Source organism: Panthera leo, chromosome F3, assembly GCF_018350215.1.
Source record: "Panthera leo isolate Ple1 chromosome F3, P.leo_Ple1_pat1.1, whole genome shotgun sequence".
In the NCBI taxonomy this organism is placed as follows: domain Eukaryota; kingdom Metazoa; phylum Chordata; class Mammalia; order Carnivora; family Felidae; genus Panthera; species Panthera leo.
The window spans coordinates 17,691,300-17,717,874 of record NC_056696.1 but is presented as its reverse complement, the minus strand read 5'-3'; the positions used below and the strand labels follow the sequence as shown (position 1 = coordinate 17,717,874).

At 47.0% G+C, this 26,575-nt stretch overlaps 1 protein-coding gene across 1 annotated transcript in view; it reads left to right on the top strand.

The window, feature by feature from the left end:
• The first annotated feature begins 632 nt into the window (after window positions 1-632).
• Window positions 633-26,575, top strand: part of TNR (tenascin R) — an 83,378-nt gene continuing 57,435 nt past the window's right edge. Inside the window, exons 1-6 of the mRNA XM_042925941.1 lie at window positions 633-1,131; window positions 3,642-4,118; window positions 10,154-10,417; window positions 13,685-13,800; window positions 16,179-16,329; window positions 21,431-21,700. Coding sequence (XP_042781875.1) covers window positions 633-1,131; window positions 3,642-4,118; window positions 10,154-10,417; window positions 13,685-13,800; window positions 16,179-16,329; window positions 21,431-21,700 — 1,777 coding nt within the window. The remainder of the gene's footprint in view (window positions 1,132-3,641; window positions 4,119-10,153; window positions 10,418-13,684; window positions 13,801-16,178; window positions 16,330-21,430; window positions 21,701-26,575) is intronic.

Genomic DNA, 26,575 nt, shown 5'->3' with positions numbered 1-26,575 from the left:
ACACAGTCCCCGATAATCACAAATGTACCCTAGGATTATTAACAACCACAATTACCTGGAACTATATTATCTGCCTGGTTGGTTATTCGAAAGTCGACTTGTATTGAATACATGAGCTTAGAGGAGTTAATAAGTTATTTTGAAGTGGCTGGCGGGGACCCTTGCTAATAAACACGTGGGAAAATATGAGGATGCACCTGAGGCTCCACGGTGCCCTTTGTCCTACTTCTCACCCAGACGTGAAAGGAGGTTCTGAGCAATCCTTGGAGGAACAGTCTGTCCGGCTGTCCTCACAGGTCCTCTTTGCTGGGACCACTTGCCCACCACGGGGGGCCAGCCCCATACATTCTAGATAAGTCTTTTGGGAAATCAAGATGTCCTTCAGCAGAAGATCCCTCCCCCTCGGCGACAAAGCTCTGGGCTTTTTTTGACCCTGGTAGCCATTGTCCCTTCCCAGCCTCCCCATGGAAAATCTTAACTGCCTATTCTTTAGCTTTGTAGGATTGTGCCCAGCCGTGGCGCTTGGCACAGCTCTCAGGGGTCATCTTGTTCCGTGGTTTCTCTTGCAGATTACCGCAGCTCCGTGCTGGGAGCTGCAGGCTGGTCTCGAACCCAGAGCTCTGGCCGAGAGGATGGGGGTAGACGGGGAAACGGTGGTCCTGAAGAACATGCTCATCGGGGTCAACCTGATCCTTCTGGGCTCCCTGCTCAAGCCTTCCGAGTGTCAGCTGGAGGTCACCACCGAGAGGGTCCAGAGACAGGCGGTGGAGGAGGAAGGAGGTGTTGCCAGTTACAACGCCTCCGGCAAAGAGCGGCCGGTGGTCTTCAACCACGTGTACAACATCAACGTGCCCCTGGACAGCCTCTGCTCCTCGGGGCTGGAGGCCTCGGCCGAGCAGGAGGTGAGTGCCGAAGACGAGGCATTGACAGAGTACACGGGCCAGACCTCAGACCACGAGAGCCAGGTCACCTTCACCCACAGGATCAACCTCCCCAAAAAGGCCTGCCCGTGCGCCGGCTCCGCCCGGGTGCTGCAGGAGCTGCTGAGCCGGATCGAGATGCTGGAAAGGGAGGTGTCGGTGCTGCGGGACCAGTGCAACAGCAACTGCTGCCCGGAAAGCGCGGCCACAGGTAGGATCTGGGGGCGCACGGGTGTCCGGAGGGGAGCAGAGGCACAGGGGGGACGGCGCACCCACGGAGGGAAATCTGCCCTCCTCTGCAGCTCTCTGTTCGTATGTCCTGGTGATCTAAATGCGGTCCCTCCCCGGGGGATTCGGGGCAGGGACTCTCTCCACTGCTCAGCCGGTTTGAAATACATTAACCTGATTTTGGAGGGACGTGTCAGGTAATGGTACATCGGTTCAGCGCAGCAACTTCTGTGGCGAGCACGGAATCTGATGTCTGTCTTCATTCATCTTTGGTTTTCTCAGGCTGTTGAACTGATACCTATCCATGTTAACCTCGGGACTAGAGAATGCAGGTCCTCTGTTCTCTCTGTCGCAGCCTCTCTCCCATCTGAGTCAATGATAGTCATTAAGGTCTCGGAGGACCTGTCCCCGTCTTCTCCGGCAAGATGGAGGTTTAGGCCCCCCTCCACAGACACACACGCAGGTGCAGTTGCACACACACACACACACACACACACACCTGCTCACACACACACTCACACACAATCACAGAGCTCACTCCACGCCCCCAAAGGCTGAGTGTCCAAGAGATTTATTTACGTCTCGCCTCACCCACTCCCGACTAGAGACACTTACGAATTTCTGACTTGACCTCTCTGGGAGAAGTCATTACATCTTCAGAGCCAGACTCCCTGAGTTCAAACCCTGGCTCTGCTACTTACTAGCTGGTGTTTAAGCAAGTTTTGGAACTAACCCGTGCCTTCCTTCCCCACCTAACAATGCTGATTACGCTAGAATGGCAGGGGTTATTTAGTATAAGATTTGGGCTCTCCAGGTGAAAGCCTGTCTGCCGGTAAGCACCACGGAAGCAACAGTTATCAGCTGACGCTGAATATATAGAAATTGTGTCAGTTTCCTTTGTGCTCAGTCCTCTCATCCAGCAGGTATCGTAGACCCAGGCCATTCATTCTTTGATGAGAAGAGGGATTTGTCTTTACTGACTTGGGTTCCAGTTTTCACCTCTACAGGGTCTGATATGTCAAGGCCTTCACAGAGAAGAAGCAGGAGGCAGCAGGGATGACCTTTAACGGGGCTGGATGGCCCACGTGTCCAGAGGGTAGCAGACACATACCAAGATTAGGGGAGGCTTTCGAGTAGTGAAATATTCCACAGGTTTTCATACCTCTTTCGCCTCCCCAAAACTGAAACTGTAAATAAACAATTGTGAAGATGAGAAGAGAAAGTCCAGTTAGCTGTTCAGCCTCCCATTCTTCCTGTTCTTCAGTGAGAACTTTCAGGCTACTTTGCCTTTTCAGCGGAGCTGAGGAATATGGGGAAGTCATAGGTGTTCATGGACATGAACTCTGGGCAGCGTCTAAGTGGGCATTCTACCAGCCTCCCCTCAGGCTCCCCGGCAGATGTGGAAAAATCTACAAGCAAGAATTGTGTGAAACAATGTCAGTGTGGTGTCCCTTCAGACCATGGGACTATGTAAAGTGGCAGAATTAAAAAAGGATATAACTTACTTGTCCCCAGAGCCAAGTGCAGAGAAGCATGCCAAGCAGGTACTGGGCTTGTGTTTGCTTAATTAGTTTATTTATTTGATTCATGCTAGACAGATAAATCAACCACTGTAGAGTGTGGTAAAGGCTAGGACAGAGACATGCGTAAAATCCAAAAAGATCACAGCGAGCGGTAACTAAATGAGACTGGAGTTATGGGAAGCCTTAGAAGTTACCCTGGTGCTGAGTTGTGATAAATGAGCAGAGGTAGTTAGATGGGGGGGGGGGGGGGGGGGGGTGGGGAAGAAGAGGGAGCAAGATGGGTCTGTAGCACATATGACCCTGTGTCTCAGACTCAGCACTCAGCCTATATCCCTTGGGTCTCCATCAGTCTCCACAGCCAGCCCCTGGGCGTCTTTGTCAGGGACTATCCTTGGTCTGAGGGAACCTCCTTGGCCTGCGCGAGAAGACGAGGGAAGAGCGTGAGCGTTTATACCACCCCAGGACAGCCCTTAAGCCATGATGAGGTTGACCTGCATCCGACCTGTGGCCGGAGCATCCTGAAGGATTAAACCCAGGTTATCCTCTCTAGGACTCTGCCCGTTCACACAGGCTTGGGCTGTGGCTTGGCTCCTCCCTCCCTTATCTTCCTCTCTCCCTGACCAGTTTCTCCTGGGAGCACTTTCTCGTAAGTCACCTTGAGTCACCTGAGTCCTCATCCGAGGACTACTTCTAGGAAATCCAAGCTAAGACACACTGAAGGTGAGCTCCTGGGGGATGAGGGGCCAGATCTCATTCACCCTTGCCGCCGGCATGGTGCGAGGCATGGGCAACCCAGACTGGGGGAAAATATTTATGCAACTGGTTATGTACCAAACTGGGTGAAGTTTCACTGTCAGCAACACTAATCTGACCAGAGAGTGAGAGGAGGTCTCTGCCTGCCCCCCCCCCACATGCACCACTTACCCGAGGTGCCACTGCTACCCTTTGACCTTCTCCTTGACCGTTGCAGGACAACTGGACTATATCCCTCACTGCAGCGGTCATGGCAACTTCAGCCTCCAGTCCTGCGGCTGCATCTGCAATGAAGGCTGGTTCGGCAAGAACTGCTCTGAACCGTACTGCCCCCTGGACTGCTCCAGCCGGGGTGTGTGTGTGGACGGTCAGTGCATCTGCGACAGCGAGTACAGCGGGGGCGACTGCTCAGAGCTCCGGTGCCCAACGGACTGCAGCTCCCGGGGGCTCTGCGTGGACGGGGAGTGTGTCTGCGAAGAGCCTTACACGGGCAAGGACTGCAGCGAGCTGAGGTGCCCCGGGGACTGTTCGGGGAAGGGGATATGCACCAACGGCACCTGTTTCTGCCAGGAGGGCTACGTGGGTGAGGACTGCAGCCAGCAGCGGTGTCTGAACGCCTGCAGCGGGCGAGGACACTGCCAGGAGGGGCTCTGCTTCTGTGAAGAGGGCTACCAGGGCCCTGACTGCTCGGCAGGTAGGAAGGGAGGTAGGAAGTGGAGCTGCATGGGGCGTTGGGCAAACTCACCGGAAGCGGGAAGAGAGATGGGAGGGACGGTGTATTTCATGCAAAATAATTCCCCGTTGGGCTGTGCTCATTTGCTTTACAAGAAAGCTGGTTTCTTGAGTCAGTCACAGTTGATGAGGCAGATTTAAAGGGGGAAAGGGCAGGCATCAAGAAAGTCAAGTTTGGCTGAAAGTTGGATCTTACCCCTGCGACTGGAACGACAATGGTAATAATGGTGGCAGCATTGCACTGTCCTTGAGGCAGAAGAAAGCAGAGGGCCACACCGTGGGACTGGCCACTCTCTAACTCAGGGGGTTTCCACGAGCTCCACCTGCCCCAAAATATCCCCTCACCTGTTGCCATATTCCAGGGACACGTCCTTCCCAATGCTACTGCACAGACTCACTAGGCACTCTGGTTATGTCAGAACTTATGTATTGCCAGCGGTTATTCATTTCTGAAATGATCTAGTGTCCACGTGGAAAAAAAAAGTCTTTACAGGCAAGGAATGAAATGTAAACAGGAATCAAGTCCTAACAGCATCAAGCAACAACTCACATTCTACCAATTAGTACAGAATATTAAAAGGCTGTGACTTGCTTTGTGCCAGATGACATTGAGCGAATTGGAACCAGCCCCATCTGTAGTCTTACCTTGTGGAAGTTGATACAAAGGTGCTGTCCTGAAATGAACATCTAAATCCGGCAGTGGGAAAAATATTAATATCTCACTGGAGATAGTTCTTTTCACCCGAAAGCAGATTATTTTCATCATCTCACTTTTATTGCTCATCCTCTTCTAACTAAATCAGTGACTCTTGCTGATACATTTTGTTTTTGTAGCAGGTGAAGTGACTGATCTCGATCTTTTCCATTTACGATCGAATCCGTAACAGTGGTTCCGATTGACCACTGGGAAGATTTAAAAATGAAAATCATAACAAATGTTTTTAAGCCTTCTGGTGGACTGTCCCCTGGAAGGTCAACTTCAGTAGCTTTTTGTTCTTCAACATTGCCAGGGACCCCCACCCAGATAAACAGACTAGTTGGACAAGGTTCCCTCAGTTGTGACTTCAACTTAAATTCTCTCAAAAGACCAATGGCAGTAATGAAAAGACGAAAAAACAAAAAAACAAAAAAAAGCAAGGCAATAACACACTACTAAGGAAAAGAATCTTTCACATTCCTTCATTTTTTCCATATTCAATTATCTCATTTAGCCTCCCAATTTTGTTTACTGAACTATCTTTCTAAAAACACAAATAGCTGTTATACCAATTGTTCCAAAGGAAGATTCAAGCAGAAGTTAAGCCTCATCACTAAGTTAAGCCTTGGTTTAAATCCCACTTCAGTAAGTAGTCGCTGGGAAGGGGAGGGTGAAACATGGCCCTAGGTTCCATCCACAGGATGAGGCTCCACGAAGCCCCATCAGAGGATGCTAAGGGTTGGCTTGAGCCATTTTCATGGATGGCTATTCTGTGGCCCACATGCTTCTCAACAGAGTAGATCTTTGCTGGGCTCTACATACCTGCCATGTTCTTGACCCTGCTTGTCTACAGAAATGGGTAAATTTGCAAACAAAATCTTAACCTGACCCTGGATCCAGACTGAACGGTAGATAAACCCACCTGGCCACTCATGGAAGACACAGCAGCTCCTGGCATAACCGCAGCTCGGTTGACTCCAAACCATGAACACATGTTACCTCCAATATATTACCTCTGTGCTGTTTGAAGAAGACTTCCGGAGGCCCAGATGAATTACTTCACAGGTTCCCCAAGCATGTGAGGAAGGACAGTTGCATAACCTCCACCTGTTTCTATAGCAACCCTGGAGCCACCACTCGTTGTAGGAGGTGCTGCTCTCAATGCCTGCCTTTCAAACCAAACACTACAGGTCTCTTCCAGAGAAGTATCTAGGTCATTATCTAAAGTGCTACTTTGCTTGCTCTTTGTGAAAAGGCTGTGGGAGAGGGGGCTATTTACCCACTGTTTGCCATTTCTGGCCAGATGCACACATCACAGTGTCACTGCTCCCCCTTGCCAGCAGGAGCGAGGACAGGAGAGAGAACAAGGAAGGTGAGCTCGTGGAGAGCCACAAAATATACCTCTGCACGTGTCATTCTTTTCTCTTTGGCAAGGCCATGGCAAATAGCTGCCCACTGTGTGGGCTTCATTCTGAGCCCCCCTAGACCACTAGAGCTTGGATACAATTGAATAGTGTCAACAAGGCCACTATATTTGACTCTGAGCCTTGATCTTTGCTCATAGCATGCCATGGGACAAAATCTCAACCTTTCTGCCTCTGTTCTCTGGCCGTGTAAAGATAATAGAACAAAAAAATGCATGAATATGAGCACTCAAAACAGGCCGTAGAAAGAAGCTACACTGAGCTTCTCATGTTACAAATTTAAAAAGCAGCAGTCCAGAGAGACAGAAAGATTTTTCCAGAGCCAGACCGCTAATTAATGGCGGAGAAAGAATGAGAACCCTGGTCTCCTACCAACTTCTAGCACTCTTTAATCCTCTCCAGGCTGCTGACTAGAGCGGAATTGAAAAATAAAAATTTTAAGAGCCACATACATAAAGAAATAATCTTTTGATAGGAAAGCTGAACCCTGTCAAATGAGTTTTTAAGGTGTTAGAGGTGGGGTAGAGAAGCATGTTAAACTATTTGTCCACGTCTGCCCCCAGTGAAGGAGGTTAGCACAGGATCTGTCCAGTGAGCTGGCCAAAACTCCCCATGAGTCAGCAGGATTAAAGAACCACCAGAGCAGGGACTTGAAACAATCCAGATTGCTGTTCCCTGGACTTCAGTCAGACCTGCGGAGATCCATCAACGTCAGCCTCTGCCTCTGCCTGCACTGCAGCCAGCCAACCTTTGGTACCTGAAATTACTCGCTCCTTGGAGCAAGACACTTCGTGGAACTAATTCCAACTGCTCTCACCACATATGTGCACAACTGAGGCAAGATCTAAAAAGTCAACGGCATGGAATCTTTGCGGATAAGCAACTCTGATTCTTCAAGCCACAGTTCATTCCTTTTTAATTGTCTGCTCTTCCCCCAAGTTCGAAGTCAGAATCCCAAAGAAAGTAAGACCACGAACATTTTGCTTCCATCCCAGACTCATTGAATCAAGGCATATGGCTGTTCTACAGTGTTTTTTAATAGCTCAATACCATTTCATTTTAGGAGAATTACTGACATCCCAGTACACGGCTGCCGCTAAGGCATAGAATGAATTGTGGTGGTCTTGGCTTCTTCCATTGAGCCACGGCCCCCAAGAGTACCTTCCACCACAAACAACACCATTGCTGCTTTCTCATCACAAGTGAAGGCAGTGCTTACCACCAGGCTCAGGTCTCAAGATAAAAAGTTGCCAAGTTAAGCTGTCAAGATCAAAAATCCTTCTATACTCCCCTTTTACCTTAAAATCCCAAAATTCTCTGCTTGGATCATTATTCGTTTTATTTTCTGGGAGAATGAACCAAAAAGGAATACACTGACTCACCCCAAGCACTCTAGGAGTTATTGATGACCTGAAATTTGGAATGGCCATTTCTGTGACTATGACAGGAGAAGTCCCACTTAGGCAATTTGGAATCAGTTGTGTTGGATCGCAAGAGGCAAGCAGTAGAGAATCCTTTTTAAAATAAATTTCTTACCTTTAGGATAAGCACCAATCCAGAATTCATGTCCTAAAGAATAGTCTGAACTCTCCTTTACTGCAATTTACTTTAGATGGCTGTGTATAAATGAAAAAAGGCATCTGGCACAATCCGTAACCTGTCCTACAGATTGTAGGGGAAAGAACGCTAGGTATGGAAGATATGGGTTTGAGAACCAATTCTGACCCAACTCTCTGAATTTTTAGCAAGTCCCTTAACCTGGGTCTCAGTTTCTCCACTTATAAAGTTGGGATCGTTATATCTACCCAATCTACCTCATAAGGCTGCCATTAAAGGACTTCTTAACATTTCATTTAGATGGTGTGTCTGAACATGTTTTATAGACCGGGAAATCCTGGGCAAATGTAGAGTGATAATTGTTTACTGACTAAGAGGTTCTAGAACCATTATGCCTCATTCAAATCTTAGCTTCTGTGTTTGCTGATTGTGAGAGCCTGTTTCCTCATCTATAAAATAGGAGTGATAATAAGACCTATCTCATAGTGTTGGTAAGAGAATGAAATGGGATAATCCGAGTAAGAATGGTTGGCATTGTGCCTAGGATACAATAAATGCTCAGTATAATCATGCAAAGCACTGACACATTCTATATATAAATCCATCTTGCCTTGGTCCAGGGGCTGGCGTGCATCACACAGGCTATCCCAAAGATCTCAGAGCCCTTCAAAGCTTTAATAATGTCAGCATTAGAAATGATATGAGCTTATAAATGATCGTTTGAAGTTTAATTATTGAAATCTCATTTACATGTATTTGGTCTTATAAATGAAAAAAAAAACCCGAATGTTTATGATTTTTTTGTTTCAGTCAGCATTCGCCATCTTCAATCAGAGAGAGCTCTGCTTTCTAGATGGTTTTATACAATGAATAGTTTGGGGAAAAAACAGTCAAAGCAAATGCCAAACACCGCAAATATATGTTCCTAATTTCCATCCCATGAGTCTGAGTTAAAGGTCTAGTTATCTCTGCCTCTGCCGAGGAGCTGGGGGCACCTGTGTGAGCACAAGAGTGCTCCCCACTCACATGATCCTGTGAATGGCAGCTGGCTCAGCCCTGTGCTTTTGTGGAGGTGAAAGAGTGAGAACATTCAGAGGAGAGGCTCAAAGCCAACGGCAACTCATAAGCTAACTACAGTCTTCACTACATGTAAATTTATGAGTTAATTACAATGATTTAAATATCGTTCCAATTTTTTTAAATTTAATCTCTGGGCAGGTCCCATGACAGGCACACCCCCCAATTGGGCTCAAAGGTTCAATTATTTAATACACTAGTGGTGCGTCTTCACTTCCTAAGGGAACCATACATGAAAGACTATTTCAGTGAGGTTTATTCTTGGGTGATACTTTGAGTAACATTTGAGAAGTGGAACAAGAGAGAAAAAGCAAAGCCTTCAAGAATGCCTCTTTATCATCATCCCCAAGATCAAGGCTAATAAAATTAGTTTAACACAAGTTACATTTCTTTCAAATCTTAAACAGTCTCTTTTTAAAAGGGAAAATAATACAATAAAGCATTTGAAGGCCTTCATAGGTCCATGGCACCCAGAACTTACTGTTTTGGCTTCTTATATTTTGTAAGATAACCAGGCATAAGCCTTTATTCCCACTTGCCAAATCAAATATTGGTCCCCAGGGTAATCTGGTGACATATACTTATTACACTACCAGAAACGTTGGCCAGCTGTGTGCTGTTAAATATGTAACAACTAAGTCTCTAAGGGAAAAAATTAAAAACCTGGCTTTGTAGAATTTGCCAGTGTCCATGGTGGAAATACTCCTTCCACGGCCAATTTCAAAACACCAACATGACATACATCACTAAACATGGGGTCGGGAACAGTTTTGCAGTAGAATGCAATTATACAGTATCTCCACCAGAGAGGGACAACACATGTAAACCACCTCAAGGACGTAGATAAGAGTAAAACTTAGTGGAATAAGTTGAAAGGGACGAGTTTTGAGTATTTATTACCTTGTGTTTAATACAGTTCACTTAATTGTAAATTTATAAAGTTTAATCTTTAACGATGGCTCTGTGTAACAGCTGTCTTGAAAAACTCCTGAAGATCTGACATTCAACTTTCGCAAGCCAGCGAGAGCAGGCTCCAGCATACCACTCACTCAGGGCCCCGTGGAGATAGAAATACTGAGCACAGAAAAGACAACAAAAGGGAGTTACAAATCACTCAAGGCCAGCGAGGGGAGTAGAACATACAGACAGGCATGTGGGGTGAGATGTGAGGAAGAGAGTTGAGTCCAGGATGGGGAAGGCAGTCCTCTGAGCTCATGCTATCTGTGTATTGCCTCCCGGTAGTTGCCCCTCCAGAGGACTTGCGAGTGGCTGGTATCAGCGACAGGTCCATTGAGCTGGAATGGGACGGGCCGATGGCAGTGACGGAATATGTGATCTCTTACCAGCCGACGGCCCTGGGGGGCCTCCAGCTCCAGCGGCGGGTACCTGGAGATTGGAGTGGTGTCACCATCACGGAGCTGGAGCCAGGTCTCACCTACAACATCAGCGTCTACGCTGTCATTAGCAACATCCTCAGCCTTCCCATCACTGCCAAGGTGGCCACCCGTACGTAACATTTCCCCATCCTACTTCATTTTTCTTTTCTCCTACATGAGATCATGGGCATTCATGATAGCAGTGTCTTTTCTAAATTCTTCGGGGATGCCTGCAATAATCATTGCTCTTGAGGAAAAGGGCTTCCAACGTGATCCACTTAGTAAAGGGTAAATCATTAAAAAGGCACTTCCGATTAAGAGAATTTCCAAATGCAGGCAGCTCCCATCAATTATAGAACCAAAAGGACAAAAACCAATTATTGAGTTCTGACTTGTTATAAGCTTGAGTCTGATTAGAAGTCAAAGAAAGTACGAGACTTATGCAGACTTTGAATCTAGTTAGGGATTCAAAACGAGGAGATATGAAATAGGACGTATAATAAGCAAGTGCTAAATGGTATGTTACAGATGGTAAGTGTATAGCAGAGTGGGGAAAAAAATCTTATTTAAAACCACACTGACAACACCCACTTCTCCTCAGAGAGAAGTGGCATAATTTCTTCATGGTCTTTTGTTTAGCAAAATAGAGTCCGTCTTGATTATAAAAGGTAAAGCTCCAGAGCATAGTTTAGAAAGATTCAGTGGAGAGAAAGAGAGGTGGAGACAGAGGCAGAGGCCAGCTAAACTGCTCTCCATAAGCAAGAGCTTTTCTTTTTTCTCCAGAACAGGGAGAAATTCCTATAGGTGCATATCTGTGTTTTACACGTATTTTATTTAAGCACAGAAAATTTTTAAAAGCTTGCATACCAAGTATTAACATTGGCTACATCAAAGAGGAGAAGGAGGAGGAGGAGGAGGAGGAGAAGAAACAAAGGCACTGTTATTTTTTTTTCTTTAGACACCTCTGATTTCTTAAATCATCTTTTCCAATACTGCTTCTTCAACTCTCAGACACCAGCTGGGTGACTTCCAATTCCATTCAATTCTGACGTCATCTACCTGGAGTTAGCGTCAGATCCCACAGGTTAGGGCCTGTATCTCACAGAACTGCCCGGTCAGGTGCCAGTCACTGGTCCAAAGTTGTTCCCGGCACTTCTGATTGGCCCACAACAGTTTCCCGCAACCCTTCCTTGGGTTGGACAACTCCTTAGAAATTCACAGAACTCGGGAAAGTGCTTGACTTACCAGCACTGCTTTATTATAAAGGATACAACTCAGGAACAAGCAAATGAAGAGATGCATAGGGCAAGGGGTCGGGGGGTGGGGGGTGGGGGGGGCTTCCATGTGGCTTCCTGGCCACCTCGCCCTCCCAGCACCTCAGCATGTTCTCCGACCTGGAAACTCTCCCAACCCTGATATTTAGAGATTTTTGTGGAGGTTTCATTATGTAGGCACGATTGAATTGATCACCAGCCATTGGTAATTAACTCAGTCTCCAGCGCGTCTCCCCGTTCCCTGGAGGTTGGAAGATGGGTTGAAGGTTCTGATCTTTTGCATCGTGACATGGCTTTTCTGGAAACCAGCTATCTAGCTGTCTCACAATCATACAAAAGATATTCTTATCGCTCTGGAGATTCCAAAAGTTTTAGGAGCTGTGTGCCAAGAATCAGGGACAAAGACCAAATGCTTTTTACTACGTTGCACAGAGATTTTAGAGGTAGCAGGAAACTGGAACAAGATAGTAACCATGAAACAGAAGCCCCTGGGTTAGTAAATGGGACCTATCACCAAATAAGGGATAAGAGATCTCAGTCCATTTTATGTAGGTCCCAAAGGACAAGATGGTATTTGGATAATAAATGCCATGGAAGTTCAGAGAAAGGAGAGGTCAAAGAAAAAAGAGAAGGTCTTGAAGGTTTCACGGACTTGAATCACACTCTGAAGGACAGGGACAGGCAGAGAGGAAAGAATGCAAGAAATCGTCCCATCCCCTTGCTTTGCAGGTGACAGAGATCTTGTTAGAATACTGGATTCCCCCTATGAATGCCGACTCTGTAAATATGCCTATAATTATCTCTGTTTATATTTGACCTTTTTTTTTTTTTTAATTCCTCTGGTGCCTGAGAACCAGTTTTAAATATCTGCAATGATTGTGCAGAGAGGCAGGTCACCATCTGCCGCTTTTCCCACCTTGCTCCGGGATGAGTCACCACAGCAAGTGGCTGGCCCGACTCCCAGGCGTCTCCTCTCCGGTCCACGTGCACACACCGTGATGAGGTTTCCATCCCCCACGGCGTTTATTATGTCAATTCGGGGCATCCCCTCAGGCAAGCTCCCAGGTGACAAGGACAAAATCATGTAAACTCACCTGACATGCCTTCGAGTGGGTTCAGAATCAGACCTGCCTTTCAACCCAGAAGCACCGAGGAAGCTTCCAAACAGGAGGGATGAGAATCTGTCAGTTTTCCAATGGAATATCCCACGAGAGGCAAAGCTAAAATGGGAGCAGGCTCCCTGGAGAACTGAGAAAAGTCATGCTGCCGTATTTCAGGGCTGGTAATTGGAACTCCATTAGGACAGGCATAGCTCCACCTCACGGAACCTATGCATGCCCGTGCGTGTGTGCGTGTGCGTGTGCATGTGTGCGGATGGGGGTCAGATAGGGGGCGATTAAAAAAGGAATTAAAAACAAGATAAGTGAGGCAAAGGTGACTGAGGGAGCTAAGGGACAAATAATGAAGGAGAACCAGAGAAAAGAGGGAGACAGTGGAATGAGAGCCAAATTCCCAGTGTCTGCCATTGTCCTATGTGTGTGCCTCTGCTTTCCTTGTGTATGTGAAATGGAACTCTTAGACCATCCGAGACTTGGTGATGTGGGCTAAGCAGAATACACAGACTGCCTATCAGATGACCAAGAAAAGCGTTCTAGTCTTTATTCTGAAGTTGGCTTGCTCCACATCTTTAGCCAACCGTCTCTGTACCTCTCTTCCCGGGTGTGAAATGGGGACATTTTATTGCCTCTCAGGAATCCTTAGAGCCTCCAAAGGTAGTGTTCAAATTCTCTGAGAAAGGCATCATATTAAATACCAAGGTTTGCCACATTAGTAAGGAAAGGAAAGGGTGTCTTTGGTCACCTATTATGCAATAGAAAGCATTTAAAAAGTAGTTATTAGATGATTTGTTAAGCTCACTCAGGTATTCATTCACCTGAGCGGCACCAGGGCCACGACAGAGCAGGCCAGTCCTGCACGTGGGACCCACGGTGTTTGTCGTAAGATTGAGATTGCCCAGCAGACCCGTGGTGTGGAGGGATTGTACCCAGGCAAAGCCCCAGGTGATGCTCTCTGTCCCTGCCAGGGACAGCCATGACATGGTCACCCACATTGCTGTGTTCCAGATCTCTCTACCCCTCAAGGGCTACACTTCAAGACGATCACGGAGACCACTGTAGAGGTGCAATGGGAGCCCTTCTCATTCTCCTTCGATGGATGGGAGATCAGCTTCATTCCAAAGGTAACGCCCATCTGTCACACTGCTAACCAGCCTTATGTGGAGTATCCGTACCCTCAACTTGGAATCCGGGGCTTCAAGGAGGACACTGCCCAATACCTCTTTCCATGCCACTGAGGATACAAAGGGACCTTTGTGGTGTCTGGGCTCACAAAAGCATGGTGGGGACTGACTAGCGAGAGTGGCCCTGAGCCTACCAGCCTGGCCTTGGAAGACAGGATGTGGGAAGCAGCCACCAGGCCCCAGCTCTCTGCTCAGCTCTAGGGTTTGGCAAGCTATGATTTTAGCGAGTCTGAAAACCAAAGCTTCAAAACTGTGGGGCTTCTCTTTAGGACACAGGGAAAGCCAGACTGAACCCGTCACATAGCTTCATTCCATGCAGAAGATGCACCAAAAGTCAGCTTGTGTGGCCTCAGTCTCTGAAGGTCAGAGGCGTAACCCCAAAACACCTTTTGTAACATATTAACTGAGAAGATTTTTCCCTTAACCAAATTATGCTATTAGTTTTTGAGTTAAAACGGTATCCTGGTTCCTTCCTATTCTTTGAAGTAAGTATTTTATTTTGTTCATCTAGAATAAACTTTTCCAAATTGCCAGAGGTGCCTGCCTAGTTCTGGTTTTCCAGAATTTGTTGACCCGACTGATACCCTCCCTAACTGTAGCACTCGTGGGAGCATAATGTTCACTCAGGTGCCTTATCCCCATCTTCATCTTTCAATATCAAATAGCATTTTTTCAGTCATTCATCAGACTCAATGACAGATGACACATATTTGGCTAACAAGACAGAGATCTCACCATCATTTTACTTCAAAATTCTTCGAGGAATGGACTGCTGGAGCTACAAAAGGCCTCAAGTTCACAGAGTCACAAAGTCTGAGCCTTCATCCAGACCTGAGCTGTCAGCACAGAGCCAGACACAGGGCTTGAACCCACGAACCGGGAGATTATGACCTGAGCGAGAGTCCGATGCTTAACTGACTGAGCCACCCAGGCGCCCCTACATCTAGTTTGTTTATAGGGATTAAAACTCAGCAAACTTAAAGAACATTAGATAGCTGGTTGGTGGCAGGCTTAAAATAAGAACCCAGGTCTCCACTTCCTATTGCAAGGTTCTATCCACTAAGTCAGGACTTTCCTTCTAGATGGATGTAGTGTCGCAGCAAGCTAAATATATCTGAACAGGCATTCTGTACAAATACCTCCTTATATGTCTTATCTGCATTAACATGGCCACTAAAGTATGTATGGTAGGCAGCTGGGTGTATAACAGGGCAGAGAGAATCCTATCACCCTGATCTGAGGCAGGAAAAAAAAAAAACAAACCTGTGCTAGGTTTGCCTGTTTAATATCTAATACGTAAAATTCTAAATAAGACCTTGGCCAGGGCATGCCAAGATCAAACACATGGCCACAGAGAATAACTGTGTGATCCGCAGGTTGCCGCCACTGGCTGAAGGAGGAGGGGTGGGGAAGGGGCGGAGGGGCATGTGTCACATTGATTTATGGGTATGGCTATAAATTACATATAGGGCACTCCAGGGGGACATAAACAAAGTCCAAAGAATAGGGAAGAAGGGAAGTGACACAAAGAGTCTTCTTGTCCCCTCCATTTCCAGGGACACACATAGAAAATGTATAATAACAGACGCCAACAGATAGGTAGATGATCCTGGACCCAACATCATCAGGTTCATCTTTCTCATTTCCTCATCCACCGACTTGTCTCTTTCCTCTCTTCTTTGTGTTACTCTTTGTTCCATGCTCTCTTTTTTTCTTCTTTGTACTTCATAGCTGGTTGTATCACTGACTCCTAACTCATCTGGGTGAAGGGAAAACAAGAGATTGACAGATTTGCATCCAGTGTAACACCATGAGAAACTCCAGATAGAGCAAAATGATAGCTCAGCTCATTCAAAAACTGAAAATGTCTCAGTGTGAAAAATGTTGTGTATACGTGAAGATGTTCACAGACACGCACACAGACACAAGTATACTCTTTTCAAGAGCCAAGGGCATGTTCATAATAATGCCAAAAAATCTGATGGATGTTAGCCGTAACCATCAAACACTGAATCTTTGGCAAGAGTAAATCGACATCACCTTATGACCAATTTGTACTGGCAAACTCAATAGACTAAGGAAAGGCCAAAGAAATGTTCTTGAAAATGGATTCTCCGTTTGCCAAATCTCATAGAGTGATAGGATTCTTACTGAGTCTACTGGGACTTTTTCCTGGCCCCAGATATTCAGCTGTCAGCATCAAGAATAGATGTGGGCCCCAGTTTTAATTCACAATTTGCCATCAATGTTTCACACTTTTCCCTCCCGGTGATTTTCTCTTCTGCTTTTTCTGCTTCTCCCTTCCTCCCACCCTCCAGAATAATGAAGGAGGGGTGATTGCACAGCTCCCCAGTGATGTAACATCCTTCAATCAGACAGGACTAAAGCCGGGGGAGGAATACATTGTCAATGTGGTGGCTCTGAAAGAGCAAGCCCGGAGCCCCCCTACCTCGGCCAGCGTCTCTACTGGTGAGTGCCTCCAAACCTTCTTCCTATGCCTATCCATTAGGTCACTCTGGAGAAAGGACTGCAGATTGCCCAAGAAGTAGAGAGACAGAGGGTGCCAGGTTTTCTCCCAGAGCTGAAGATGATTTGGGTACCTGGAGATAGAGCTACCCTACCAGATACTTAGCTGAACATCTTCCCTACTGCCAATCCTTGCAAGCACAGAAATCTGGGAGCGTATTCTATGGGGGAAATTTTCTGTTAAGATTTCCAGTGTATTTCTTCTGATCTTAAAGAGGCCTCGTTTGCCACCCCCTAGTATCTTGAGCTTTGGAACCAGCAAGAACTAACTCACTCCTATCTATTGTGAGATCTGGAGAAAGTCATCCAACCCTTCCCAAACTTCCCATCACTTTCTAATGATGAACAACAATACCTCCTTCTTTGAGTTGATGTGAGAATTAAATCAGAAAAAGCACACAAAGTGATTAGCACTTTGTTGATGGCAGGTGAGTGTTCAATACCCAGTGTATACACATGTACTCAGAGAACACACTTAGGAGTGAGAGCAGGCAGAAACAAATCATCCGAAACCAGGAAGTGTGGGTTGGGTCACTGTTTAAGGTGATGACTTAAGTTGATTATTATTTCATCCCCACAGTTAATCTTATGCAAGATCATTGTCTCTAGATTTGATTCAGTACCTGTGCCATATTTTGCCTTCTTGTTTTCTTAGCTAACAAAGGAAGGCCAACTTTAATACTGTAAATTAACAAATATGATGCATATGCATGTGCCCTTCCCAAGAACTTCTCAAAAGTTACAAATAGCATCTGGTATCATTTTTGGTTCTCATTTTATTGATGGGGGAGCTGAGACTCAAAAGTTAAGCATTTTCCCCTTTTAGTTAACAGAAACTGAGATAGGGGAATATTGGTACAGCTTTATTTTTCATAAACCCACACTGACACCTAAGAAAGCCAGTCATGAGTTTAGGACAAAGGCCAAGTTGGCCAGAAAGAGGAACCACAACACCATGTAATGAGACCATGTTTATGGACTGGTGATTCATACTTTGCTAATTAGATCCAAACTAAATAGCATCAGGTGCTGAGGCTTATGCTCAGTCTAGAAAACATTGGTTTTAAACTATTGTGGCATTAGATTATGTTCCATTAGAGCACTGGGGCTCCATGGCAGTGGCTCAGGGCAAGGACGAAGGGGAGATTTGAGCCTCTGATCACACCCACACCCAGGCCCAACACACCCTCCAACCAAGGCAGTGCCACGTGTTTTGTATTTTGTATAGTCATTTAAGATTTTGTTATTTAAGAGAAAAGAGTATTATTTCCCCAACAAAGGCTTTAAAACTACTGTTCTACTGCAAACATGTTTTAGAAGAAACTACTCCATAGCCACAAAACCTAAAAGTACTCTGTAGAAATTTCTTCAGACGCCAGTGACTAGAGCTTTTCCACAACTCTATCCCAAAGGTGATGCTGGAACCTGACATTTCATGACATGTGCTCTTCCTCTGGGATGGAAAGTTTCAGGTCCCCCAGTCATTCCTGTGAACTGATATGAAGCAAGCATGAGTGGAAAACAAAAGCCTAGACAAAGAAGATGGTTCAGAAGAGGGCAGAGAAGAGCATTACAGCTGTAGAAAGTTCTTCCTCCACACTTGGGGAAGATAGTCTAACCCTGCCTCAGTCTTCTACTCAAACCACATTTTTGCAAAATTCGCCATATTTTTTGGCTTGGAAGCTCCCTAAGATTCAAATTCCAGATTTAAAAATCTGTGGTAACGTTAGGCACATTTTTTTTTTTCAATTAAGAAAAATGTCCTAGTTAATAGCTTGGCATTGTGTACCGAGTCATGAAGAAATGGAAAGAAAAATATTTATTCCAGTTTACTTTTTGAGTAGAACATGTGTTTGTTCAGAAATTAGGACTTAATTGAAAGCAAGCTGATACCAACTTGACTGGAATCAAGACACCACTACTAAGTGGCCAACAGAAGGGCAGAATCCAAGAGTGGCTACAGAAGAGATGACTGTCTCCAAACCCTGTCTGCTGTTTTCAGGAAACGATTATTTAATTATTTCCTTCTGCTAAAGTCTGACCTACACCAACCCCCTCCTGTGAAGTTCTGAGTCCTCATAGACACTCAGACTGGCTTCTCTTCCAGGCAGGCCCTCTGGGGAATGCAAATTATAAGACCTCCTGCAGCTAGAGCCAGATTTGTGCTGCAGATCATACACTAATATGGACAATCCACTCCGATTAGGGTCTTGGAAATTTAAAGAGTTGGAGGACCAAAGCCTTACATGGTCATCGGAGTCTCTGACATCTTCTTTTCTTTTTTCTCAAGAAGCTCCAGCTCTTTGAAATGCTTCCCCTTCTTTCACATGGACACAGAGAATATTCACTCATTCCTTTTACTCAACACCCATTTCCTGAGTATCTATGTTTCAGGTTTCAGGCTTTATGCTTATACAGCAGCTAGAAGACCATTTCTCCCATTTCACTATTAAATTAAATTTAAAGGGTCCAAGTTACCTGAAACCATTAAGTTCAGCATGCTGAAAACATCTGGATGTGTTCTGTTAAATAATTATTACCCCAAATATGAAAAACAGAACTTCATTTGAACTCCAAGCCAGGTGGTACAAAATGGCCAGGTGATTTTCATTTTGGTGGATGCTAAGCCAAAAATCCTAAGCTGGTTAATAGAGAACAGGACTGGGCTAGACCCAGAAAGAGGGTGGAGTGACCAGGGAAATGTCCTGATTGAGAAGCCCAGAGTCAGACTGAGTCCATCCTGAGGGAGACGCTCCATTTTGGAGACAGTAGGAGGTGGTCCAGTGTGGACTGGTTTTAAAAAAACAGTCCTAGTCAAGACTCTCTGGGAACAAGAAAGAAAAACTTTCTTATACTATCTAAAGCAAAAAAGAATATTTACTGGAAGGACAAAGAGTATCTTCTAAAACCCTAGGACCAGAATGCATCTGGGTGTCATAAAAAAACGAGAACCAGAAAATGGAAAGTCAGATTCAGGTTACTCTCTCTGTCTCCACGCAGTCACTCATTTCTGCTTCTCTATGTATATTTGTTCCTAAAATTCTGCACCAATTCCAGCATGTGTGTGTGTGTGTGTGTGTGTGTGTGTGTGTTGAAGATAGAGGTCCCCACACAAAGAAATTCTCTGAGACACCAGATGGCCATCCTACAATTCAATGCAATTCTGACACTATCTACCCAGAGACAATAGCAAATTCCATAGGTCCAGGGCTCAGTTCCACAAGACTGCCTTCTACTTCAGATGCCAATTGCTTCAAGTCCAGGTTGTTACCTTTGTTTCTGACCAACTAGCTATCAATCAGGCTCCCACCACCCCTCTCCTCAGATTTGATTAATTTGCTAGAGGTGCTCACAGAACTCAGGAAATCCATTTGCTGGATTACTTGTTTACTACAGAGGATATTAAAAGACACTAATCAACACCAGATGAAGAGATACACAGGGCAAGGACCTGAAAAATTTGGGGCCCAGCATGGTGCACGTGGAACCATGTGGTTCTGGTTCCCCAACCTGGAAGCTCTCTGAACCTAGTCCCTTTGGGTTTTTATGAAGGCTTCATTACACAGGCAGAAACAGTTGTGGACCAGAGGTCACATGGCTTACTACTTGGGCAGGCAGCCCCTTCCTCACCTCATTAACATAACAAAAGACATTATCACTCTCATCACTTAGGAAATTCCAAAGGTTTTTGGAGCTTTGTGTTAGGAAGTGACAATATGCCCCCTAAATGTGTGTTTATTATAAATCACCCTCTTCCTTCTCTAACCCCCTCCCCACCTTTTTTGTCTCCCTCTCTAAATCATTCACACATTGATGTGTGAATATGGTAGACAATGGCCACACCAGCCCTGGCTCTCCATGGTCCCAAAGCAGCTAACCAGAGAACCTGAGTCTCTGGTTCTAATTCCAAATCCTTGAAGAACATTAATACTAATATTAATATTAATCAACTCCAGCCAGAGAGGTGTAGTCATATTATAAAAGCAAACATGGAAGCTGGGACTACTCTTTGAGAAGATAATGAGTAATTCAAGAAGGACACATTGGCCTTGCGGAACTACCATGAGGAGTTGAGAACACCATTCTCTATTGTCCTCACTAAGCTCGTTCTTTTTCTATTTCCATTCTACATTCTCTCCCTTTTCTCTACCCCACCACTAATTCAATATGAAGAGGACCCCAAGTGGGTGCTGGAACCATGGACAGTGGGCACCCTAGGAAACCAAACAGCTTTTCTAGTTCACACCACCCCACAGTGATGTTCCCCTCCACTGCTCAGTGCCAGAGGCCAGGGCTCAGGAGGGACATACGCTGCTAAAAAACCTTGAGGGACTTCCCGTGTGTGAAGTGCCCTCCTAGCTCAGGAATATGCAAGAACAGATGGGAAAAAATAGCCTACAAGATACTATTCCTAAAGTGAGTTCTTTTTTTTTTTTTTCCCCAGAGAAGCAAGTTTCCCCAGAAGGCATGTTTTATGTCCACACATACAAATGTCTGTTGGGTTGTGGTATAGACTTAGCAACTGGATTGACTGAGTTCTAGGTGTGGCTGAGCAAGCATATCTTTTGGATATTCATGATACCCCCTTTGGCAACTGAGTTGGAAGTCTCAGATGTTTAGATGGGGCTGATGATTTGGTAGATCTTTCCTCAGGGCTCAAAGAAAGAGAAGGGCAGAAAAACATACCAGAAGCACAGTTCTCAGCTCTCTTTCCCATTACCTCCAGAAGGAAGCTGTGCTGGCCTCAAGCAATAGGTACCCTCCCCCTGCCCAAATGAGGAAGTGACAGCACAGAAAAGCCGTAGCCTGGTGAGAGCAAGATTCAGGGGAACTGACTTCCAATGTCACTTCCCCTGTTGCCTCTATGTGTCCTCAGGAAAAAGCCATTTCATCTTACTGTGTCCCATTTTCCCCATCTATAAATTGGGATAATAACACCCATCCTCTCTTTGACTGATCAAGTTAACAGAAGGAGGAAAGGAGAGAGCTGATTTCAAACACCCACTTCTCAAACTCTTGTTTCTATTTGATCCTTTTCATTCAGTCATTGATGGGCCAACACAGATCCTGGTTCGAGATGTCTCGGACACCGTGGCCTTCGTGGAGTGGACCCCACCTCGAGCCAAAGTCGACTTCATCCTCTTGAAGTATGGCTTGGTGGGCGGGGAAGGCGGGAAGACCACTTTCCGGCTCCAGCCCCCACTGAGCCAATACTCAGTGCAGGCCCTGCGGCCCGGCTCCCGCTATGAGGTGTGGGTCAGTGCCGTCCGTGGGACCAACGAGAGCCAGTCCACGACCACCCAGTTCACAACAGGTAGGCTTGGGGGGGGTGCGCGCAGGGAGGGAGAGGGGGTTGACCTGGCTGGTGCCGTCATCGCGGCAAGAAGGGTACTGAGGGGGTGAGGTGACATTGCCCAGGCACCATGTTATCACAGAAACTGCAAGAAGGGAGCAAGGTGTGTGTGTGTGGGGGGGGGGGGGGGTCAGCAAAGTTATGTGACAGCACAGAGGGACACAGTGCACCGGTGCTCAGGAGAACTGGGTGCTTGTCCTGCCTCGGCCACCAGCCAGATCCATGATCTGATCGAAGACTCTTCTCCACGGCTCTCAGGTATCTCCTTTGTAGAATGAAAAGTCTGTCTTGAAAGGACTTACACATCCAGACCGCTGGCCCAAATGACAATTTTGTGCGAGTTTAGGAAAGGTGCCCTCCTTCGAGGTCCTTTGCTGCTATTTGCTGGCACTGTGATAACTCTATAAATTCATACTAACTACACAGCACGTTGGCACCCCACAGAGCTGTGCAAAGCCCACCTTGTGTGGACAGCAGCAGACCTTCCTCCTGAGGCTCTGGGACCCATCCTGCCGTTCGCGAGCACTAGCAAGAAGGCGAATGGGAGGTCTGCTCCCACACACGGCAGGCGGGAGGAGGCCCACCTGCCTCGCAGTGATGACCACCCCCCTTCCCAAGGCCATCAGGACCCTGAAAGAGCTTCACCCACAGTCCGCAAAGGCCGGACCTCACGGTGACCTGCTCCCGGACTCTCTTGGAGCCCGTCAGGCTGGCCAGCTTGGGGACAAATGGGACAGGCACCATCCGAAGATGGCCTTCCCAGCACTCTCACTGGGTCAACAGGGGCTGGGATCAGATAGCGAGTCTCCCTCTGACCCGGATTCTCAATCTTGGCATCTCTGCCCTGGAGAGGTCACACATCAAAGAATGTCTCTGCCAACTCCAAGTCATCCAGGGATCAAAGGAAACTGCTAGCATCTGTAAGATCTGAGAGCCAGCATCTCCCAGCGGGGTAAAGCAGAAGAATGGCTACTTCGAGCATTCTACCTGGGTTGTGGCCTAAGGGCTGTTATGGGATGGGATAAGCCAGCCGAGGGGCTTCGGGTGGTTCAATAAACAGCACCAGTATCCTTTAGCGGTGTTTAAAATCAGTTGATAAATAAAGCAAAGGATACGACAGATGGAAGCCAAAATATCCCCTAGACTGGAGCCTGCAACTTAGTGTTAGAGCTATAGATGGGCTCCCAAGGTGATGGTCCCTGCGGCCCTGGGCAAGTGCCCCCATGTGGCAGAAGTTGGGAGGACTACTAGGCTTAGGATTTAGGTACAGCATCGAGGAACAAGCCTGATCCCTGGGGGCAGCGGGTTCCCATGAGAGAGGGGAGCAGAAGGGCAGTGCCCAGGTCCTGCTACAAAGTCCACCTTCCCCAGCCTAGGCAAGAGGGAGGCTGGAGTCTTATAATGGGGCTCCCTCTGCACAGAGGGACACCCTGGGAGAGGGCAAAGCCTCCCTGCTAACAGGCAGCAAGTGTGGACATTGAGGACATACAGAAGGCAGAGTTTGATTCCGAGAGAGAGGCTTTCTCCCAGCTCCTGTACCAGACTCCACCCCACCCACGGGATCCCGGTCCGAGGTTCTACTAAACACATCTTGGGATCCCCAGGGACTGAATATACACCTAAAAAAAGGAACTAAATTCTGCCCATTTCTCTCTTCTTCTTCTCCTTCACTTAATCCACACTGATCAGGGCTCGGCATGACCTTACTCCATGTCCCTTCCTGATGAATTCAAGGTCAGCCCCCCTCCCCCACCCCTCCCACCTGCCTGCTGCCCTGCTCTGGTGGCGGGATCTCCTGGGGGCCGCGAGGCCTGCTTTCCATTCTGAATTTCAAGACCGTTTTTTGTTTGAATAGTGGTTTCCTTGTGCTTTGCTCAGATAAGGAGTCTGAAGAGGCAGAAAAGGAGAAGGGCGCTCTCAAGCAGCATGATGAAAGGCAAATTCTTGATGCTTAGGTCGACAAGATGGAAGCAGGATTGGCTGGTGGCCCAGGAAAATTCCAATCGAGACAATTACATTCTGCCTCCTCGGAGCTCCCCGAATTTCAGCTCTGTTTCCGGTCTCCCGGCGGATCGGCAGCTGTTAGGGAGGCTGCCTCCTCGCCTGCAACCCCAGCCTGCTTCCCCTCCGCTCTGGGGGTGAGGGGCGCGTGGGGGTGGGGACATTCCAGCAGCTTCCGCTTGAGCTCTCCCGGGCCCGGGGCTGCCTGCGGAATGCATGCGGAGAGGGTGCCCAGACCCTCGCGGCAGGGCCCTCAGTCATTTCGGAGCTCCGCTTAAATTCAAATTAGCCAAAGTGTTTTTCCAGGTGACGTCTCCGGCACTAGGAGCGCACTAATTGCACAAGCGATTAAAGCAGAGATTTGTTTCCTGCACGGTGAGCACGATAGTTGCCTGGGTCTTAGAACTGCTCCCCAAAAGGAAAGAGCCGTGATGGAAACACACTAGGCCAGTGGTTAGAGAGCAGCCAGCGGCCCTTGGTAGCTCTGGTTTCAGTTGCCCTCATGGGGACATCCTGGGACTCTTTCTGTCCACGGGAGAGGCGTCCTCTCTGAGCACATCCCTCAGGACGCCAAACTTGGCCTCCAGGGCATTCCGCTAAGCAGAGACTGCTGCTTTGAATGCCCCAAGCCTCTCTTGAATGCTGTTATGCGTTGAACTGTGTCCCCAGAAAGATGTCGAAGTCTTACCCCTCAATACCTGTATATGTGACCTTGTTGGGAAATAAGGCATTTGCTGATGACCAGATTAAATGAGGTCGTTGGGGCCAACCCTAATCCAATATGACCGTGTCCTTATAAAAAGGGGAAATTTGGACACAGAGGCAGACACATACCCAGAGAGAGCACCAGGTGAAGATACACGACAGAGATTGGGGTGATTCTTCTACAAGCCCAAGGGACACCTCAGATTGACAGCGAGCAGTCAGAGACAGGCCTAGAACAGATTCTCCCCTACAGCCCTCAGAAGGAAGCCACCCTTCCAACATCCTGATCTTGAACTTCCAGTCTGTGAGACAACACATTTCTGGTGTTCGAGACCCCCAGTCTGCGGCAATGCCAAAAACGACTACAGAGGCCCACGTCACAACAGTCGGAGACCCGACCTGCTCAGCAGCGATTCTGCGGGGATCCTCTCACGTGCAGGTGCAGCCTGGATGGCCTTCGCCACCCCAGCAGAGACCAGTTGCCTTCAGTCAAAGCTACTTTTCCCTCTACCACCTCGCCTCAAGCGCCCTCACAGCCCCACGGTCGAAACTTCTAACAAGACTTTTCAAAAGGCTTTGAGGTGGCAGACGAGACCGAAAACGGAACTTTCAGTCACTTCACATGTGCCTATTGAACACCTAGCAGGTGCCAAGCACTGTTCTAGGCACTGAGGCTACAGAATAAACAAGACAGATAAGAACTCAGTTCACATGAGGTACATTCCAGTGGGGGAAGAGGAGAAGAAACACACAGGATCCTTGAATCAGAAGAATTTTGCTGAGAAGCAAAATGGATGCTACAGAGGAAGGGCCACATTGGATTGAGTGGTTCAGAAATGCCTCATTGAGGGAGTGGAGTTTTAACCAAGACCTAAGTGACCTAAGCCATGTGTGTGTGGATCCAGGGAAGAGCATGCCAGTCAAAAGTAGCAGGCAGTGCAAAGGCCCTGAGGTGGGAGTGAGTTTGATGTGTTTCAGGAGCAGAAAAAACGTCAGCACAACTGGAGCACAGTGAATTAGGGTGGAAGTGATACAAGATGATGTCTGAGAAGCACAGAGCCCTGCATGAGACGATTAGGAGTTTGTAATAGGAAGCAACAGGCAATTTTTCAGCAGGAGAAAGGCGTGAGCTAATTTTATGTTTTAGGGACTAGATGTCCACAGCCCCCAAGCCCCTCAACAGGGCCACCCTGGACATCTGCCTTTGCCTTTCCCTGGCTTGCTGACCTGTTGCAGATACCAGACCAGCTCGTACCTACAGGGGAGCCCTTGAGTTGTCCCCCCTAGAGAGAGATCAGGCTTCAAGACCCAGGGGAGCAAACCATTTCATTCCACCCCATTCCTAAGACCCCCTCCTGTTGCGGGGTGGACTAGGGAGACCTCAGGCCCTGAAGCCTTGACCCAGCCCGTCCAAAAGCTGTAGCTGCCAGGGGCTCTTGGTCTCGCCATGAGAAAGGATTCAAGGACAGACACAACACAGCGGATGAGCAGTACAAGTAGGAAAGTTTATTTATTTATTTTTTAATATGAAATGTATTGTCAAATTGGTTTCCATACAACACCCAGTGTTCATCCCAAAAGGTGCCCTCCTCAATACCCATCACCCACCCTCCCCTCCCTCCCACCCCCCATCAACCCTCAGTTTGTTCTCAGTTTTTAAGAGTCTCTTATGCTTTGGCTCTCTCCCTCTCTAACCTCTTTTTTTTTTTTCTTCCCCTCCCCCATAGACTTCTGTTAAGTTTCTCCGGATCCACATAAGAGTGAAACCATATGGTATCTGTCTTTCTCTGTATGGCTTATTTCACTTAGCATAACACTCTCCAGTTCCATCCACGTTGCTACAAAGGGCCATATTTCGTTCTTTCTCATTGCCATGTAGTATTCCATTGTGTATAGACAGCATGGTATTGGCACAAAAACAGACACATAGACCAATGGAATAGAATAGAGACTCCAGAATTAGACCCACAAAAGTATGGCCAACTAATCTTTGACAAAGCAGGAAAGAATATCCAATGGAGAAAAGACAGTCTCTTTAATAAATGGTGCTGGGAGAACTGGACAACAACATGCAGAAGAATGAAACTAGACCACTTTCTTACACCAGTCACAAAAATAATCTCAAAATGG